The sequence below is a fragment of the Tachysurus fulvidraco genome, chromosome 19, assembly GCF_022655615.1.
Source record: "Tachysurus fulvidraco isolate hzauxx_2018 chromosome 19, HZAU_PFXX_2.0, whole genome shotgun sequence".
NCBI lineage: Eukaryota > Metazoa > Chordata > Actinopteri > Siluriformes > Bagridae > Tachysurus > Tachysurus fulvidraco.
The window spans coordinates 16,022,369-16,044,540 of NC_062536.1; the positions used below are offsets into that span (position 1 = coordinate 16,022,369).

Here is a 22,172-nt window from a genome sequence, read left to right on the forward strand (position 1 = left end):
ACTAGGCAAATAGGTTGAGATAATAAAACATTAGTTAGCGAGGTGGCACACAAAATAACTGTAAATGAGCTCTAGTGTGCGCTGTAGCTGCTGCTGGGAGGCGGTGCTTCATTTATATGTACATTAACATGGATAGGAGGAGGAATTAAGGGAACATGGAGTAAACAAATCAAATTTGCACTGCACCTTTAATTTGGCAGAAAGAAAAATACAGTCTCTCTCACGCAGAGAAAATATGAAGAGACAGATAAAATGAGTTTGATAAAGTGGCTGACTCTCCCTTCCTTGTGCTTGTAATCGAAGCTCCCTACCTTCGTCCTGTCAGCACCCCTGAACTCTCTGACATCTGCAGTCAAAACACACGCCAAGCTTCACCTCACACACATATTAACTTTCCTCTCTCCCTCAGCTTCTTATTCTATTTCTCTTCCTCTGTCCTTCTCTAAAAGTTCTCTTCATTTTAACTCCGTAGGGAAAAGCACTTGTGTTAACATAAGACAGGCAAAATTGTCGAAAGTTTCCTAGTCAATCCATCTTTTGTCGTTCGCTCTGCGGACAGACCGAGCGCCCCCTCAGTGTTTGGTGATTCAGCAGAGCGGAGCGCCGTTCCCTCTCGGTTTATTTGACTTCTCCGCAGTTTAAGCCGAGGGCCCACATGACATTTTAGCCTCACGCTCACTCCTTCAAATAAATTATCCGAGCGAAACAGCGTGCTCCGTTTGGACTCGTGCTACACAATCAGGCGCCAACTCGGGTCACCTGGCAAAAGTTCGATTAAATCTTGATCTGTGCTGTAAATCACATAGGATCTGCAGTAGTGAGGCCATCTGGCCTGTATAAATAAAGTGATTATGAAATGATCTGGCAAAGAATGAGGAGTATCTGTAGAGTTCAAGTCTTGTTCTGTCACTCTTCTTCTACAGGAATGTGTACAGTAGTTTAACATTGTACTTGCACACACATACACACACACACACACACACACACACACACACACACACACACACACACACACACACACACACACACACACAAAATGGGAATGAAGCAAATGCTCTTTGTCTTGCTTTACGGCCCTCTAAAGGATGCTAGCATGATCATTAGGCACATCAAGGCACCCTCACAGCTACCCATATGAAAAGACACGACCCCCTCCAAGCATCTTAAGAGCTTCTGAAGAGCCTGAGCTCTGAGAACAGTGATCCAGTGATGCAGAGCACTGCAGTGATTTGCTTTTATGTGCACTTTCTTGGCTCATTGTCTGTCCATCACAAGAACTTTAGGACACCCATTAGAGATCGACAAGTACCTCTGTCTGTATCTCTGTCTACCTCGAACCCTTTCACCTCCTCTGTGTAATTCTTTCATCTGGACTTTTTCCTTTTTTAAGGAAAGCAGTAAATGAATTCTGGAAGGAAATGGACCTAGGGTTCGACACTATGTTGTTGAGGTACACCTGCATGCCAGATTGGGGCTTTAGACTCTGATTGGAAAGAAAGTGAGATGTCATTGTTTCAGTGTTTAAAGTTTTTCTCATCACTCCAGACAAGGATAGGATAATTTCTCAATGCATTTAGCTGTTATTGACTCCATAGAGTATGTTGCTGGACTATATGTTCAGTACAGTTGAGGTTTAAGTGTCTCGGTTAAGGACACTCTCTTGCTCTCTCTATGGCATGATATTTTTGACCCTAGTGTGCTCAAGAGGATGTTAAATTTACATTTACATAATTTGACAGATGCCTTTATCCAGAGTGACATATAATGTCTCCATCAGTGAATACAACACATATTTTAAAAATATAGCTATAATATATCTATAATATCTAGTAAGTGCCAAGTTAAAAATTGCAATATTTATTGTTAATCCCCCTGTTATCTTTAACACACTTATAAGGATCACTCCAGTGTCCTGGTGGACATTCTTGTGATCCATGTTCTTACTGTGGGTTTCCTCTGGGATTCTATGTTTTTTTCACAAAAAAATGCTGGTTGTTAACCAGGATGTGCTAAACAGCCCCTATGTGTGAACGGGAGTGTGTATGTATGAACTGGCATCCCATTTATGTGTGTATTTGCACCTCATGTCCATTGTTACTGGGATTGACTCAAGACATTCCACAACCCTGTGACCAGGATAATCTGCTCACTGAAAATGAATAAATGAATGAATGAATGAATGAATGAATGAATGAATGAATGAATGAATTAATGAATTTATCAAATTTGGAAGTAACTTGGACGTCTATTATTATGTTTTTGTTCTTTTAAACACATATACACACATTAAAACTAACTGTTACTTAAAGTCATGAAAAGGACTATTTCCTCTCTGCAGCTAGTGATTAAAAACAAAAAGCTGCTTTTCTTAGAACTGAGGTACAGAAAGAAATATCTGGTAACTTCTTGAGAAGAAGCAAATGGAGGGAAAGATGTGATGTCTGTGTTATTCAGGGAGAGGTTTTTATGCTGAAATCCATGGGTCAGTGTTAATGTCAGTGGGCTTCTGGTTGTACAAAGGGTCCTGTGGCAGAAACATTAACCTAATTTATACCTCTCACATAACACGTCCATCACCAGGAGGTTGGATGAGGATTGTTTGTAGTGGAGAGCGCACACATCTTTCAGCTGTAAATTAATCCCCCTCTCACATTCTCTCTCTCCCTCTCTCTTTTTCCTGCAGATGGGATGAACTGCATGAACAAGGACCATGGCTGTGCTCACATCTGTAGGGAGACTCCTAAAGGTGGTGTGTCATGCGAGTGCAGGCCGGGGTTCGAACTTGCCGAAAACCAGCAGGACTGCAGATGTATGTACCGTGCGGTTTCAGCACCTCAGTGAAAGACATCTAACAACATGGCTGAAAATGTTGCTTTCAGTTTTTATTCTCCAACACATAAGCTTGTGCTAATTCAAGATCTGCTCTTTACATGAGGTGAGGTTAGGAATCTTAGATGTCTCTGGTATTAAGTGAGAAAAAGAATTTTGACAGCTGTTCAGTCTTGACCACAAATAGGGTACATAAAACAAACAAACAAACAAACAAACAAACAAACAAAAAAAAAAATAATAATAATAATAATAATAATAATAGACACTTCAGACATCTGAAGGACAAATGAATATACATCTGAAGATGTTCCAGATTTGCACTCCATTAGCTACACCCAATTCCCAAAAGTTTTAAATAATATCCTTTAAGATGAATTAAAATTTCTAAGACTCTGTGAGGCATTTCAATAAGCTAAGGTTATTTCTACTCAATCCAGAGCTTTAATATAACTTTGTCCAGGGCAAAAAGTGTTGCAGTGTTATTTCTTCAAGAGTTAAGATATACTGTATAATATATTATTAAGCTGATTAAACCAGCAGCATATAACATATAGCATGAGCAATTTTTTTTAAATTATAGATTATAGATTTTTATCTTCACCCACTTCCTATTAGTTTCACTGTTGGTTCTGAATAATATGGTTTAAGACGAATAATTTAATCATAAAGTTTGAGTAGTAAGAGTTTGTTTAGAAACGTTAATAATATGTATAAATGTGTAATAAATTTGGCAGCCTACCTTATACCCAAAATTTCACTTCTGATCGGTCTGATGGCGTGAATTTTCAAGCATTGTTGTTACGATGAGTTTTAAGGATGTGGGAAAAGTCTCCAGTGTCAGTACATTGTACCATGATGATGAGGTGGCTGGCTGTTGCTGATTTAAGTCTTTATTAATACACGGATTTATAAATGAATAATTGCAGTCATTGTAAATTGTTGTAGTATAAGAGCTTGAAGAAATCTTAGCATTTAAGGTATATTTATGACACATGTGAAGCTGGACCCTCTGACAGACAGACAGACAGACAGACAGACAGAAAAATTACAAAGGAACAAGTGCAGATAAACATGTAAATTTATGTCCAACAAATAAACAAATCTATGGCAGGAATTATGTGCATAAGAACAGTATGTGCAAATAGGAATATGTAAATATCTTTATGTATGTCTGTGTAAACGTGTGCATTATATACATTGTATGTACAACAGTAACCAAGATAATATAGTGTATGTACAGATAATATACATAAATGGAGGTAAACTGGAGTAGGAACTGTACAGTAATTACAAACAGTGAAGAATCAGTATAGTAGAGCTGACACAGCTGCGATATTTTCCAGTAAGTAAACCAAGGAAATTTTATCCACCTCTATTTTGTATTAGTGAGAGCGATTTGGGGTTAACTGGAAAACGATGCTGTATTTGGGAATCTTTTCATGATTTTAATGCAGTAGTAAACATTAGTACTCAAAGTACATACTGGCCAGATTGGAGAGATATTTCAGCTTGTTTACATGGGTCACATTGAATTCCAAGGCAATTTCTGCTAAATGCAAAGCTTTAATACAACTCCAGCTTCTTCTAGGGCAAGAAATTGAAGAAATTAAATTTCTACAAGAAGTAAAATATCAACCTTATTTATTACGTTGTGTTTTTAAAAACTCTGCTAATAAAATGTCTGGCACTATGCAAAAATAACTAATGCTTCCAGAGCAGAAGTAAAACTTTTTTATTTGTTTACTCCTCCAAATCTATCCTTCTTTATCAATAAATTTGGGAATAGAATTGGAGAATATAGTCTCATGACCATGTGAACTTCCAAATGGGCAATACACTGGACAGCTGTCTGGGGGAAAACGAGAGCGAGAGCAAGAGTGAGAGTCGACTTTTTATTAGTTACACTTCCTGTTCCAGACAAGCATCACAGTGAAATATTGTGAAATGTTTTAATATCCATGATTAAAGAGGAGCTGGGGCATATTTTGGTTTTGTGTGTGTGTGTGTGTGTGTGTGTGTGTGTGTGTGTGTGTGTGTGTGTGTGTGTATGTGTTTGTATTTGTCCATAACATTTTAGGCAAGTACTTCATATTCACACTTCAAATTCACATATGTTCATTCCTGTACAGTTCATTCGACATATAAAACAAATGAATGTTTGAATAGTGAAGGCAGTTTTATGAGCATCTATGTGATTGATGGAAAAGCCTTTAAGACGAGTACATGAGAATTCCCACAAGGAGATTTAATCATACATTATGTGCTATTCATAGACATATTTTGGACAGAATTCAACCCAGGTCTCAAGCATTATGTAGCACTTTCTAATTCTTTTTAAATATATCATTTTATTCATTGAGCTTAGTGATAAAATCTAGAGATTGAGTGGTTGAAGGAAAAAAGTTTTGGGTTGTCTTGTGGTGGTATATGCCCAAATTTCAAGATCATAGAGATCAAATATAGGTACCTACTTTATATCCCATACAAAACGATAGAGGGGTACAAACATTTGCACTAAATTTCATCTAATTAATCAGGACAAATTATGAGATGTAATGGAGTCTCTGTGTGTGTATGTATATGTATATATGTACTTTATATTTTCACTTTCATTATGCATTGCCAGTGACGTGTAACTATGGAAACGGGGGCTGCCAACACACTTGTGAAGACACGGACACAGGACCGGTGTGCGGCTGCCACCAGAAATACGCCCTGCACTCTGACAGCAAGACCTGCATCGGTGAGTCATGTTCACACACACACACACACACACACACACACACACACACACACACACACACACACACACACACACACACACACACACACACACACACACACACACACAAACTGGCTTTGGTTAAAAGTTTGTAGTGTGATAGGATTAAGCTAAACTCTCACTAGTTAGCTACAAATAATAATCAAAAAAGGTTTCATATTTGGACATCTTTAATAAAGAAATTAAAGAAATCTTTTTTTTTGTAAATTGTAACTAAGATATTGAACTCCTATTGAAATCTTGTAAAATGACAGCAAGTTTGCTAACAGTACTAGATTAAATATTAATTTTTTTTAACTTGTGCCTACCTGTGAAGTTAGCTTACTATTATCTTGGTGGCTTGGTTAAGAAATTAAAAAATATAATTAAAATCCCATTTCTGCCTGTTTGTACAAGTGTATGCGAGATAACTAATGGTTAACTAATTATGTAGTTTAAAAGCTATGTTACTGGCCAGCTAACTCGATTAAGCCAATCATATTGATACAATAGTGATATTGATATAAATTGACGAGAATATATTTATGCTCTGTAAATAGAGGTTCACTATACTGTAAATAGCATAACAGATTAGCTAGTTAGCTGGTTGACGAGCTATTTAGATACAATATAAAATCAGCTAATTGTTAAGTACCTTTTCTAATGCTAGTGGAGGATATATAATTTTATGAGAGTCCGATGATGTAAATAGAGCATTTAATTCCATAATACAACTTGTGTTTATCTGTGAAACATGTTTGCTAGGTAACTAGCCTTTAATCTGTTGATTAGCTGATCACTTGCATAATATATAAGCATCTCAGTGGCTAGGAAACCTTTTAATTTTAATCATTAAAAATAAATTTAATATGATGTGAGTATGATGGTATACATAATGAAATCTAATTAATTTCGTACTTGCTGCTAAATAGCTAGTTCTTCAGGATTAGCTGTAAACCTTAAACAAGTGATTATTCTGCAAACCGTTTTATGATTTTAATTGACATTTTTAAAGGTTTTCATGACTGAGAAGTGTTGTAACAATGGCAAAACAGCCTCAGAACATTTAAAATGCTAGTATTCAGCTGCTAATGTACTAGCAGTTAGCTTATTTAATCATTCATGCTTTCTCTCTCATTATTGAAATAAAAATATACAGTGCTTTATATTTCTGTATTATGTATGTATAGCTATATCAGAAAAGTTTAGAGGAGCAATTGCTATAGCTTTTGCTAAAACCTAGGGAGTGAGTGAGAGAGAGAGGGAGGGAGAGAGAGAGATGTGGAAAGAAAAATGAGGGATATTTGGATGAGAGACAGGAGGTGGTTTGGGGAAGATGTGCTAGATGAAGGAAACTTCATCATCACTGAAAGTGCAAAACACATTTATCATCCTCATAATGGCATTAAATGCAGCCAGACGTCCAGTGGAGTTCTGCCATATTCATCGAAATGGGAAAACTTTATACACCATATGGGTATAACCATATTCACCCGTGATGCCTCTAAAAACAGGAGGAAGATTGTTTTTTATGCATCTGTCCATTTTTGGAATTTTGCAAAACTAATGGACTGTTTCAGGTAAGTTGATTTTTCACCCTTATTTTTTTAGCTTGTGTCTCCATGCCTTGTTCCATGTTTGGTTTGGATGGCTGAGATTTTTTCTTATTAAAATATTCTCTTCCAGAGCATTCTGCACATAATCTGCTTTCCTGGTGTAGCATTAGTTGCTCTTATGTCCCTGCTGATTCTTTAGTGAACTTTCAAAAAATTGCTAAATTTGAGGCGGGATACAGCCCAATAGGGCCGTGCAAAGTCTCTTCCTGAGCCTGTGTGATTTTTTTAATATGTAAAATTGCCCATTTGTAAAGGGTCTGGTTGTGTGTGAGTGTAGAATGTTCCAAAGAGGTGGTATGGCTGAGTGAAATACAGTAGGGGTTAAACAGTAGTTTTGGAAGTAAAATGGTTAACCTTTGCTGTAACATACTAGAATTCTCTGACGAACACCAAGCCTCAGGGTGTTTTTCAACAGTGGTGTCTCGGCCTCACAGGAAGGGCCTCATTCAACCCTGGCATGGTACATATCCCAGACAAATCCACAGTCAGACTAAATTATTATGTGCTAAGTGCCAGTGCTTTAAAGAGGTCCATCTGATGTCACATTTGCTACACTGGAAAAAAATTTAAATTCCTTTTGTAAGGTTTTATGATTTCTTATTTCTCATTGTTGATGTTTTGTTATATGACTGAACTGTTCCATGATTCTTTTGATTGCACAACGTTGGACTGAGGCCTCCATGTGGCCATACACAGCCCAGCGGAGACCATTGAGCTGTCCCCTGTCCTGATGCCTGCTGTACTACTCATTGCAGTCTTCTTTTTCAGCATCTGTAAGAGCGACGCAAACGGCCACAGAGACCAGAAGAGGAGTGTAGAGACTGATCCCTCCCATCTCTATCTCTATCTTTCTCTCTATATTCCTCTCTATATTCCCTGTCTCAACAGACCCTGGCTGTGGTCTGTGTGAGTAGCTGTGCTGTGTGGGTCGAGTCCTTCCCCTGTCTGTAACATTGCTTCTTTAGATTCTCCCTGTTGCTAGTAGTGTTTCCTCACAGGCTCCTTTGCTCCTTCCGTTCCTCCTGCCCTCTCTGGTGAAAGTTCCTGATTGCCTGTCTTGTCTGCAATTTGAAAAGGGTATTAGGGAGAATTTCTGCTGAAAGGCAAATTAAAGACTTGCGAGACATTTCAGAACAGATACCTCAATTGCAGCCTGCATCAAGGTCAGAAAAGTAGCCAATCAACAAACTAGCTCCATCCCTTGCCCGCGCTTTCTTAAAGCACCTAGCCAATGGCCTGTCCTGATCCTCGATCTTTCCATCAAGCATGCTATACTGTAGTTTCCAGCGAAAGAATATTAACATACCTAAATGACACAGAAATGCTCCACTGCACCCAATTTTCCACTACCTGTGTCCTTGTCATTACTGCATGTACTCTGTCCTCTCTACTGCCTCATACTGTCCCCTTCCTCTGTCCCTCCCTGCCGTTCTTCCTAATAACGCATTCACCTGCATGAGTATGTGTGCAAATATCTTTTCTCTAGTTTTTTCTTTTTATTTGGTTATGTCTTCCCTTATGTATTGGTACCAACATTATCAGTAACCCCTGATCTCACTACAGTAGTGCCTCTGTTATGTTATAGCAGTAGCAATATTAATTAATTCATTTTATCATCTGTTTTTAATTTCTGTTATTAAGTGCTTGCTCCCAATCCCTACGTTTTGGTCGTCCCTTATAATGGGCTGATTGTAGAGGAGTCCAGATCTTGGAGACCCCTGTGGTAATCCCCTTTTCTTTCCTGTGAGTCTGCAAGTGAAGATATATTAAACACACACTGGAGGCTCAACATAATTTCAGATCCCACAGCATTAAACCAGACCTTTGTATTGTTGATTGGTCCATTTCATGAAGCTAAAGTCACATGCTGGTGCACCTGCATGCTCATTAACCATCTATACTTTAGCCCCAACCACTTTGCTCAAACAACCCACAGTAGTTTTCCTGCATTGACTTGATTGTCAAAGCCAGTTGTGATGTGTTCCATAGACAAACAGGCAACCAGCGCTGCCCCCAGACTTCATCCACCTCCTTTCCACCTCTCCTTTCCACCTCCTTTCCACCTCACTCAACCCTTCCTCCCACTGCAGGTTCCTCTCATGCTCTCCAAATATGAGACGGGATTCTTCTCCCCGTTCTTTTCCATGTCATTTCTCCCTCATCTTCTTACTATATTCTCCATGTAGTGTCTCACTGTCCTATTTTTTATCCTCTCATCCTGCAATTTGTACCATTCCAACTCTTACATTTTTTCTCTACTTCTCCTCTCTGTCACTGCGGTAATTGAGTGGCCGTTTGATATGGAAGACTGCAACGGCAGCATCAAATTGTCAATGTCAACAAGAAACCCTTTCATTTTTTTTCTCCAACCACCACCCCATACCCCCTTCCACCCCAAATTTATTTATCTCTCATGTGTGTGTCCCTCCTTCTCATTTTTCATGACAACTTCCAAAGGCTGATCTCTTTTTATTTTGGGAGAGTTTGACTTGATCTTCTTTAATTTATATATTCATTAATTTCATTAACACTCTAACAGGGTTTATTGGCGCTTTTATTTTATTTCCGCAGCTTTTTGCTTCTTGGCTTTGGTTTGTGCTCAAACACCAAGAGGGTCAGGCAGAGTGAGTCTGGGTGTCTGAGCTGCGGCGACTGGGAGCAGGACTGCCTGTTAGCCCGTCTGTCTGTTTGTCCTGGCTGGGACAGACTGACATGGGATCTCTATAGCCTGCTCTTCAGGAGGCCTGCGAGCCGGATGCCCAAGGCTGGCTGGTCTATGGCAGGGCTGTCTGTGCGGGGCGATGGACATTGGGCTTCTAATTAACCTACTGCTCCCTGTTTGTCCTCTGTCACTTGTGTTTTAGAGAAAGATGAGGCTGCAATTGAGAGCTCTGAGTTCAATACCACGTCAGTAGCTGATGTGGACAAGCGGGTGAAACGGCGTCTACTTATGGGTAACTCCTTTCTTCCTCTTTCTATGTGTTGCCATGGCGCTTGTGCTTATTTCCTTTTCTACTCTTTACTTTCTTTCTGTCCTTTGATTTGTTTTGTTCGAGTTGTTCTCCAAACCCCTCCCCATCCACCACCATTCTTGAAAGTTTCTGGTTGTTTCTATGTCCGACAAAGCCTGAGAATAGACCCTCTAAACATGACAAGGTTCCTTCTAAACTTTCCCAAGCCTGCTCCCAACCCTACTATATTCCCTTGCATTGGAACAGTAATGAAGTTTTTTTAAACCCCTTTGCTTCTGACAGCTCCTATGCCATTCCTGTTGCACATTAAGAACTTAACAAAGAACCAGAAATTATTTGTGCTACACATTTGTCTTCACTATTTCTTTTAGTGTTGTATGAAATGCATTTCCTTTGTACACTATATATTTTATTAGTCTTGGGTCTTTACTTTCTTTAGATGTAGTCTTATAACATTTACAAGTTTAGTATTCTTTCACTCAGAGTCATTACTGATTTAGTACTCTAAATTTAGAAGATCTTAAAACTGAAGAAGGCTTCTGACCTGCTGTTTTTCAGTCTTATCATTGACTAAGGCCAGACTTCAGCTACTGTAAAGCGCTACTGTCTGAGAAGAGATAACAGCAGCAGTCCAAGTTTAAACTAATAACTCTTGGAATGGGATTTCTAAAAAAAACAACTAAGGGGTTGTTTTCAGCTCCCAGCTTATTACTCTTAGTACTCCTAGCTTATTAGTAAAGCATATACAGGTATGTGTGATTGCCTGGGACACCCCTTGACATGTTTCTCTTGACATAGTGTGCAGTTATAGAAAAGTAACCCTACATAAACCACACCAATCTGCCAATAGAGTCAATTATATATTTATTAACAAAAGTCACTTTGTTACCTCTTACATTTAATATAAAAACAAGTTAGTTCCTGTTATCACATTATAGCAGCAATAAACAGTTTGTTCCCACCTCTCTCTCTTGAAGTTAGTAAAACAAAAAGCACAGCTTATCCTGCTCTTGAGTAGTTCTCAGAGTAAAATTTTGTGTCCAGATTGAAAAGGTGTGTTTTAAAAGTAAATTTCTACATAATTTGCAGAAATATAATTTTTCGACGTATGCCTTTAATCATTTTTGACAAAAATGTAGCCTCGATGTTATGCAGTGGGTTTCCACAGACCACCACACATTTAAAATGAACGACCATGAATTATTTAGTAACTAGTAGGAAAACATATTGCATGTAGTTATGAGTGCTAGGTGATTTTCACTTACCCTAAAATATATTTTTCCTTTGCATTGCGTGCACATTTTGGTGTGTAGGATTCTATGCATATACTATTAGACACTTAATACTACAACTGCAATGTTCTCACAGATGATATTGAAAGCGCAATTAAATGATTTAAAGCAGAAAATGTATCTGTTAAATAAAATATAATAACTTTAATTTATGAACAGGAACATAGTGTTTTTTCTCAATCGCCCTTCTTTTGAATACTTTTCTTTCTCTTATTATTACACAATAATGTCCATCACTTGTTTTCTTCCCTTTAGCAGACAGATGAACCAATAACCGTCTTTCTTTCCTTTAAGGCCACAGACATTGAAATTACCCATATATATACTCATAATCATATATATACTGTATGTTGCCATTTATTGACACAACAGGTATCTTTCACAGGTGCTGAAAACTCTTCTCACACTCTTGGTCTCTTTTCTCTTTAATTGTGCCTTTGAATGACTTTTTTTTAAAAATGTTTAAATGCAAAAGAATGTTTAAGATGAATGATACCCAGTTTTTAACATATTTTATGAATATCCACTAGGAAGAAGATGCTACAGTACTGTATGTACTGTTCTCTTCTACATACATAGCTCAAGAGCATACTACTGTATAGCAGCTATAAATCTTGTGAGACATTTCAGAACAGATCAACTATAGCAGTTAATAAGAAGTTAAATAGGCTTAAAAATAGAGTGTGTTATTGCGAAAACAAAAAACTGTCACTGCAAAGATGTTCCTGTGGTGGTAAATTAGCTTTTTCAACAGAACAAGCCTTTTTTTAGGGCTGCTGCTGTAGAAATTGATTCAACACCTTCTGACCAATCAGACTCAATAATTCAGAAGTGAAAAAGTGAAGTTCAAATTCAAAGTGCTGTGGTAAAGCTATGATTATGTTTCAATGCCGAAATTATATCATACATCCAAACTGCTCTTAAAGAGCGTACCAAATGAATCTGATGGAGGCATTTCTCAGTTTTGTTGAAAGAGTCTCTTTTATTTATAGCACCACTGTTGAACTTGGCTAATGATTTTTGTAATACTCATGTCCAAGTTGGAAGGGTTGGATTTACCCACTTTAAATGTAAATTGCTCTCAGCATGTGCCAAACCTCTTCACTTGAGCCATATTCACCAAGTTCATCAAGAACGAGAAGTGCTAGCTTACACTATATTTTCTATACACCATCTTATATTTTTTAACTAGTCGTTACTGTCTTTAGACCTTACTGTAGGTCCTTAAATAGTAGTCATTTATGTTGATCTTTGGATAGTCGCTAGACTGGCACTGCTAATCAAAACCGGCTTAGACAATCAAGGGTTCATTGAGTGGGTTATAGTGGGATCGTCACTTTTATACCCTCTCATTTTATTTCTTGGATATCACAAGATGAGTTTCTCACAGAAATCTGCTGGATGGCAGGATGGTTTGTGTGTGTGTGAAAGGTTTGTGTGTGTATGTGTAGCAATGCTGTACCTCAGGTCTACGTTAGATTCGACACTGTGGGTTCCCGCTTCAGTTTGTGCTGCTGTCACAGCTGTGGCCAGCAGCACCCGGATGCGACCGATCCTGGCAGATTAAACTGGAAACTCAGCGTCAGTGGAAAAGTCTCTTTCTCTGTAGTCATATTAAAGTGCTGACAGAGAGTAAGGGGGGAGGTACTGAGTGCGAAATTATTGTTCATTAAGGTAAATAGTGGGTTTGTTATAGTTTCTTTGGTGTTTGGTGGGGGAAGATGGTTGCACAGGGGGTTGCCTCAGGCTTGCTCAATGGGTGTAAAAATGTACTTAGAGTTAAAATTGTATTATTTTCATTCTGACTATTTATTTACCAGGATTTTGTGGTTGTGTTTAGGTAACAAGGTTTAGGAAATTAAATCAATGATCAAAGGAAGATTCAAGGTTATTGAAGGTTTTTTCAAGGTAAAGTGTATTTTTATTGTAAGGGGACAGACAGAAATACTAAGTGCTGTAGATTTTGGTTTAATGAAATATATTAATAATTTGTATCTAAAATATGCACATAGGTTGTTGTAAAGTATGGTTAGGTCGTTTAATGTTTACATTACATTTAAAGTTACTTTTTAATAGGACACAGGAGCTGAATCATGGTATCACCCAAATCACTTTAGCTCATAGTTATAAAAACCCAGATGTCTATCATTCAAGAAGCTCCACATAACATTATAAATGTTCTGTGGGTTAAGGGTGTGGGCAACGCAGTACAGTACAAATTCTAACAATATACAGCACAGACAGCAAAGACAGAATATGCTAAAAACAAGTTATACATGCTAACCAGTTCAACTAGCCATGGGTGTAACACACCACCGGATAGCTAGCTACCCAAATATTTCAAGGCATACCATATTTGTGCTCTTGTAATTGATTGATTGTGTGTGTGTGTGTTTGTGTGTGTGTGTGTGTGTGTGTGTGTGTGTGTGTGTGTGTGTGTGTGTGTGTGTGTGTGTGTGTGTGTGTGTGTGTGTGTGTGTGACCCTAGGCTATGTGCATCCAGCTGTTACAGAACATGTGCAGTACAATGGCCTGTAGCAAGATCCGCTAATAACAGGGCCACCGGTATAAATCACATAATTTTAGAAAGATTTGAGGCTCTTTCAAACAAAACTATCCTACTACAATCTTCACTTTCCTCCTGCTTCCAAGTTACAAAATTCAGTCTCCCTGAATTTGCTTGTGGGTCTCTAAGGTCATCTCCTCATCCACACTTAGCGTGTTCAAATGAGCAAATCAGCATCATGACTCCAAATAAACGTTTCCTCATGTCCTGCACCTTGGCCCTCGTGCTATCTATGCTTTGCTTAGTGTGTAAAGTTACTATGTAACTGCTCTGACAGAAATTGCTGCACATTTATGCTTGTATACAGTAATTATTCTAGCTCCCCCTGTCCACCTCTGTCCCCTACTGGAATGTTTGAATGAATATATATATGAAAATCCAGCAGAAGCATCTGAATTTATAAGAGCATGTGCTGGATTATTCTCTTATTAAACACTGGAAAGCAATCGACTCAGATATATAGAATTGAGCTGATTATCTATAATTTTTACAAGGAATCCTTTGTTTTTTCATTAACCGCCTGAGACCCTTATGCTACTGTTGTGTACATTACAATTTCTACTGACTGTTTCTCTTAATTCATAGCTGATAACTATAAATTTAATCAGTGTTTTCAAGGAAGCAGTTTTGCAAAAGAATTATACCTAACAGTCCTCATATAAGGTTGGTACAATAAATATATAGACAATGAAGTTGTGAGAAAATGTTATGTCCTCATATGAGGACATTTGGGTCTCAAGAGGTTAAGGTAGATTTTAATACAAATATTGAAAGTTATTGGCTTGACAAATAAATATTTAACAGCTATATAACAACACAGTGAAATCTAAAAACCTTCTGGCTATTTGTCAGGTATTCACACCATATTCACTATTTATAAATGGGATATTACTTCAAATTTAAAAATAAAAACTTTGGACTTTGGACACATTTTTTTCACACTTCCTGTCAGAGCTAGATCTCTTATACAATGTTGGAGTTTGAATTTTTCTATATGACCAAATGACATACCAAATGTAAACAGTGACAATTTGCATATTTAATTGAATAATAAGATAGTTACTACACTCTTAAAACAATAGAGCTCCACAAATGCTCCTTAAGGTTTCTTTGGATGTTTCTAGATTAATTTAGGGGTCCTACAAGGACTGGAATCAGAAAGAAAAACATTTCTAGAAAAAATGACCATGAACTAGTGGCTGTTCTGGAATGCCTAAATGACCTGAACTATCAGGTCACTAATCTTTGGGTTTGATTTGACATTTTGCACATTTTGATTTGACTGAAGTTATCCAAATTTGCTAACTATACATTAATCAAATGCTCTACAAATTTCTACAGTTTCTACAACTGTTTACAAATAGAATAATATGGAATTAACATTCTTGCTTCCTCTTTTAACTGTTCATTACATTCTTTTTCCAGCTTAAAATTCATCTTTCGTCCGAAGGTACTGTACCTGAGATAAGAGAAAAACGACCGAATGCCTCATTGTTTGCATTTTGTCACTAACATTTAATTGTTTCATAATATGCTTTAATCACCAATTTAAACTTTTTATTTGTTAATGTTTCTCTTTTTTCACTGTACTGTGTAGTTTTATTAATTGCTGAAATTCTTTAGATGCTTTGTTTTAAAAGCATCTAAACCTACAAAACAGGTCATGCAAAATTACAGAAAAGATCATGCAGTTAGACAAACCATTGTATGTGCATTTAAACAGAATGTACACTTTATAGCAAAACTAAAGTCCATCAAATATGTTCAAGCTTGATCGAAGGTTACATTTCAAAGCACTACACAATGGGCTTTACAAAACGGGTTCTCCTAGGTACTGTTTCTGAAAGAGAGGCACTCTGTTGTGGGGTTCTTTACACTCCCTCTAAAGGTTCCTCCAGAGGTGCAAACTAAACAAACCTTTGGGATGCTGGAGAAACTATTTTATTCTAAGGGTTGCATTTTAAATTACCTAGGGAACTGGGGGTCTCTGAATACTGCTGTAGGTGGTACAAAGCACAGTGGATACTCTTCATGTACCTGTGCATAGATCGGGATATGGTATTAACAAAGCCCAGCTAGTATAGGAACACACCAAGGTGAGATACTATAAGACAATTTTGATTAACAGAATTTTATAGTACCACATGTTCTTTTGCAGGTACAATTATATTTCCTTAAAACATGTTGTATAACAAATACCGAGTCATCAAGAATGAGACTCACCTTGCTGCATGTTACTGAGGACAGGAGTATCAGGACATCATGCCTAAATATATTCACACACATATTTAAACCTAGTGTCATTTTAGGGCAGCTTTTCCAATAACTGGCTCCACAGTTACCACAAAACTCCACAAACACAATTGTGCAACTGTGGGTTATTATATAACTGGGGACCAGAAAGCATTGAGGTGGCAATGCTACCCACTACATCACCACATTCTAAGGATTATCCATATACAACCCATCTAGTAGAGCTACAAATTTCAGGTTTATATTGGGAATGGAGAAATGGAGAAACATTTCACTGGGTCTTACTGCAGACATGGAGTTTTTTCAGTGATTAACCATAGGAGAAGGACCTTGTGGACCTTGAACTACAGTAATTGTGTGAGAAATTGATGAAGAATGTTTCAGATGCAAGTGCATAAACTTGCAGTACATCTTTTGCCATGGCTCTAATGAGTTGACCTAGTATCATGGGACATTAAGTGCATAAGAGAAGGTACTCTTTGTTTCTCCAGCCAATCTTGGCTGAAAATAAATACAATAATGGTATACTTTATAGGTTTGAATAGTAAACCCACTGTGGTTCTGGCCCAATGTTAACCCCTAGCTGATGGCAATCTGGTTGTAGATTTCAGTTGAGACAGTCGGTCTATCCTTCCGATGGTAAGTCATCCAAGCATATATGGCTGGAAAAAAAAATTGTACTGGCAAAAGACCCAACAAAACTCAGATGCAGTCACCATTCTCTCAAATATGCCCTCATCTGTTTGCATAGCCAAGACAGGTCAGCAAATTTGAGGGAGATGAAGCACATCAGCAAATGGTAGGCAAGGTCAGAAGAGGCTAACAACCTTGCAACTCCTCAATGTTGTGGATTCCCTTGTGGTGCCAAACCTAAACAGGAAGCATCAGCTGTAACCACCTTTCTTTGGGAAAAAATTGACCCCAGGGGCACACCAGCAAAGGAAAAGCAGCTTTGTTTCCATGGACTCAAGACTGCTATGCACATGATATGTTTGTGTTTCACAGGGTCCAGGTGCAAGTCATGTAGCCATGTCTGAACCCATTAAAGATGGACTCAGAAAACTAAAACTAACCTAAAACCAAATCTATCTTGTGATAGAGGGTGGCTCAGGCTTGACATGTTACAGGAGAGAGTCATGAATTGCTTACTTATGGGTAAGGAAAGGAGACAGTCATCTACATTAATTGAATGGACACCCTTTGGTGAAACCATCAAAGACAGAGTGCAGAAAGCCTGGAAATCCTGGTATTCCTGGATGGAACTTAAGTAGATGCCAGTATTGATCAGGTTTTTTTTTACATACTGTCACCAGAAATGCATTAGTCTGCTGTAAGTTTGGACTAAATTTAACTGAAATTGAGAAGTAACATGCCACCTTTGACCTCATTTTACAGGAGGAATGTGGCTCCACTCGCAAACAGATTCAGGATAGAGTTTGCAAGCGAAACACTTCTGACTTTACTTCTTTGGTATTATGACTAAAATATAATTCTCTGTGTGCAAATTTGAAGACATGTTGACTTGTTCACATGTACGTTGCAGACCACGAATGCCAACTGACCCTGCTGAATTGTTTTTGCCTAATTCTGGTTTCCAGTCCCATATTTAACTGAATATAAACTTCCATGTGTACCCAGTCAGTGTTTGTTTGACATATAAACTCCAGCATAATGGAAAGCTGAGATTCTTGAGTCATGCATGTTAGGCTATCCCAACATGTCCCCATTGCACAAAGCATAAAATGATTGATGCTTGATCTACTTTGGCAGAACTAAAAAGGATCATTGTAGAACCCTACAAGAGATGGTTTCCCTTTCACAAAAGGTTTAAAAGGAACCCTTGAATGAGTCTAAAGCTTGTAAGAACCTAAAGATCTATTGAGAAGCCTTTAATTTCTAAGATTGTTTTGGGAAACTAGGGCTATCTGTAGGCTGTCATATCATGTTATGTGACATAATCCTATATGTTGTACTGGTTGCAAATTTGGGTTATTGTTTTGGGAATTTTATGTGTGTCATATGCCATTTCCTGTTTCTTGCTGAATGTATTATAACATAAGATAAATCATATTACGCTGCACTTCAATCTTCATACCAGAAGTGTATGTTATAGTTTAATGGGAGTAATTTCGTGTGGTTTCATGCGTACATCATAACAGAATCTGTATCTACCTTACTGAGTATACTGCATTAAAATGTAGGTTGAATGAGTCTGTGTCCTTTTTTACTGACATACCTATGCTGTGTATATATATCTGTATGTGTGTGTTAATATTTACCCAGAGACCTGTGCGGTAAATAATGGTGGATGTGATCGCACATGTAAAGACACGGCTACCGGAGTCCGCTGCAGCTGTCCAGTCGGCTTCACCTTGCAGCCTGATGGCAAGACTTGCAAAGGTCAGTTTGTGTTTGTGTGTGTGTCTGTGTCTGTGTATATTATTTGTGTTTTCATGTCTGTGTATATTATAATGTTGAGGAACATTCCACTTTTCTTCTCTTTCCAAACGCTTCTGGATGTCAGGGAGCAATTTTACATTTCCTGTATTTAGACTGCAAGATTAAATTGCAGGTATACCAGGAGAAGGATTCCTTTGCTGTAGATGGTTAGGTAGCACCATGTGCCTATGTGAGTGATCCTTAGCCAAGACTAACTCAATCCACGTCTTTACGTCCCCCTCCCGAGTGGAATGGCTCCTTGTTCGTTGTTGTTGTTGCTCTGGCTGCGAAGCGTTCCCGCTTCCGAAATCCAGCTCTGACGTCAATGGCCATGTATTCAAAGATAAGTTGCCGCTAAATGATCTTGGTCCAGCGTGATGGTGGATTCTCTCTAAACAAATGCCACAGGAGAGTGGGAGAGGGGAACGCTAAATAAGCACTCACTTAGGCGACTGGAGTGTGTGCTTTGTCTAGGTACAAACAGCTCCAGAGGCACTGGCATCCTTCCTGGGGAAAATAAATATATAAAGCAAAAAAACAAAAACAAAAAAACCCCCCCAAAAACTCTAATGATTGATAGTTTAACCTTAAACTTGAAGTTTTTTGCCTAATACAATATTTCTTCAAGAAATGTTGGACTTATGCTTTGTATATTTTGTATTTATGCAATGGCACTCATACAATTAATGATACCTGAAGCCTTTCCAGGAGATAATAACAGCACAGACTTGTAATGACTAATACATTTATAGAACATTTCAAATTGTTTTTAGTTATAGACTTTAATCTACAGGTCAGTTAACAGGATTTCCAATATCGAAATGGCCATTGCAAATTCCGGATTACACATCCCATAATAATTTCTTTGTTAATTTAGATGTATGTTTGAGGTTGTTGAAAGAACCAAAGGCAAAATTTTCTCAAAACAATTTTAATTTTGACTTCAACACACATTTTGAAGTACAGCTCCCATTATACTTAGCAAAGGTCTGTATTTATTAATGGTGTCAATAGTTTTGGCAAATATTAAGAAATATTTTTATTCTATTTTCTTGGAGGGTGTCAATACCTCTAATAAGTTTCTTAATCAATTTTCATGATCTACATGAACTCCGGTTAAGGTACATTAAGGTCATACTAATGGCCACAGTTTATTTCGGGCCTTTTTATGTCATGGTTTCCATAGGGATGTGTTGTAGTCATGTGACTGAGACGGTCTCTTAAGAAGGGGAGACATGTGGCATGTATGTGTGTAAAATAGTTGAGATGGACTTGTTTGGACTGCACATAAAGACACTGCAGACCCGATACTGTTTAATCGGTAAATCTGACACACACACACACACACACACACACACACACACACACACACACACACACACACACACACACACACACACACACACACACACACACACACACACACACACACCTCCTGAACAGAACACAGAGGAAGTCTTCAAATGTCAGATGGTAAATGTGTGTGTATGTGTATGAATTCAAATGAGTACCCTGGAAGACAGATGTTAGGTTGGTCCGGCGGTTCCCCACCCTCATAATTAGGCCTGCCTGAGGGTCTGTTATCATAAATCCACCATGATGTCTTTGATCTACCTTGTGACATGCCATTTATCTCACATAAACACTTGATGAATGACCTTGTTGTGTGCTGCCTGATGGTAAAGTTTATAAAAACTCACTATGACCACATGATCAAATCAAGTTAGATCAGAAAACTCTTAGAATGTCTAAATCATGTTTTAAACTCAGAGCCTGCAGGTTAAACACGATTTGTTGACATGCAAAAAAAAAATGCTTTAGACATGCTGTATTTTAAACGATTGTACATTTGCACAGTAGAACATTAATACCTAGAAATCCCACCTTTGAAGAGCGAACAAGATATTTGCATCTATAATGATACAATGTACAGAGTTATTCATCCCTGTCTTCTTATTGCTTTGTTGCCTGGCTTTGTTTACCTATTCAAGTTAGTGCAAGTTGACTAGATTGTCTATTTGTACTCTGTTGTGTTAAGATTTAAAAATTCTTTCTGTGCGTTTATATCCAAGGTCAATTCCTAATCTTATTCCCATCATTCTTTGGTTGTTCTGTGGCAGCATAATATTATATATATTTTTCTCCTTCTTTCGGCTTTTCCCTTCAAGGGTTGCCACAGTGAATCATCTCTCTCCACCTATCCCTATCTTCTGCATCCTCAACACTTGCACCCACTAGCTTCATTTCCTCATTAATTACATCCTGGCAGCATAATGTTATATATTTTTAAATATTCTTTGAATTTTATAGCTCTAATCACCATGTCATGGTTACATTTACTTTGTTCTAAGGAGCATAGTATGACTGTTAACTGAGGCATCACTCATTTCTCTAAAGTCTACTCTTAAAGAAGCTTGTCACAAGATGAAAAAGCACCATTCTGCAACACACAATGAAACTTATCAGAAGGCTGTACTTGAACCCCGGTGTATGTAACTAATGGATTTAATGTACAGGTGTACATCATAGAATTACTGAAGTGTGTGTGTGTGTGTGTGTGTGTGTGTGTGTGTGTGTGTGTGTGTGTGTGTGTGTGTGTGAGTGTTTCTCTTTCACTGGCCTCATCATGCCAGTACTTCTGCATCTGTTTAGTATCTGCATATATGATGATGATGATGATATTTATAATAATAATAATAATAATAATAATAATAATAATAATAATAATAATAATCTCTCCATAATACATCATAGAGCTGCCTGGTATTGCTCTAGTAACATAATCATTTTAGTATAAGTATTTAGCATAATCATTTTAGGGTATTGTTGAAATCCAATGCGGCTAGTAAAGGTTGTTTCAGCAGTAGACAGACAGGAAAGTTAATCTGTGCAGACAGACAAGAGACAGGACAAGCTGCTGACAGACTGACAGACACTTGCTTTAACAGAGAGATGGAGAGAGAGAGAGCGAGAGAGAGAGAGAGAGAGAGAGAGAGAGAGAGAGAGAGAGAGAGAGAGAGAGAGAGAAGAACAAAAAAAAGGGAGAGACAGAAAGAAGAGAGTGTACAGCTCATGTACTGGTTAGCTGAGTGAGCTAGTCTAGCTAGCCAGATATTGCTGTTTTACAGAATAAAACCAAACCGCTGTATTCAACTTCTGCCACCACTGTGCTAAGGTGATTGTGCTAAATAAATATAATTCATCATAATGTATGTATGAGTCATTTTGCTCCATATCTAATTAAGTTGCTAGAAGGACATATGATTCAATATGATCTAGCGATCTAAGCAAACCTACAAATTTCCACATAACATCATCGGGTTAGTTGTAGAAATGTAAAAAAAACTAGATGGTTTATTGCTAGTTTTCTTGACCAGCACTAGATTTCTTGACTTATTTTCGCTAATGTCAGTGTCTTGCTCTCTTCCTGTCTTTTTTCTC

At 37.8% G+C, this 22,172-nt stretch overlaps 1 protein-coding gene across 4 annotated transcripts in view; it reads left to right on the plus strand.

Moving 5' to 3' along the window:
- Nucleotides 1-22,172, plus strand: part of scube1 (signal peptide, CUB domain, EGF-like 1) — a 77,753-nt gene that overhangs the window by 38,873 nt on the left and 16,708 nt on the right. For 2 of the 4 annotated variants that reach the window (XM_027151489.2, XM_027151490.2), the window contains exons 5-8: nucleotides 2,684-2,809; nucleotides 5,459-5,575; nucleotides 10,074-10,163; nucleotides 18,576-18,692. In XM_027151489.2, coding sequence (XP_027007290.1) covers nucleotides 2,684-2,809; nucleotides 5,459-5,575; nucleotides 10,074-10,163; nucleotides 18,576-18,692 — 450 coding nt within the window. The remainder of the gene's footprint in view (nucleotides 1-2,683; nucleotides 2,810-5,458; nucleotides 5,576-10,073; nucleotides 10,164-18,575; nucleotides 18,693-22,172) is intronic. The other 2 variants (XM_027151491.2, XM_027151492.2) reach the window with 1 other exon arrangement.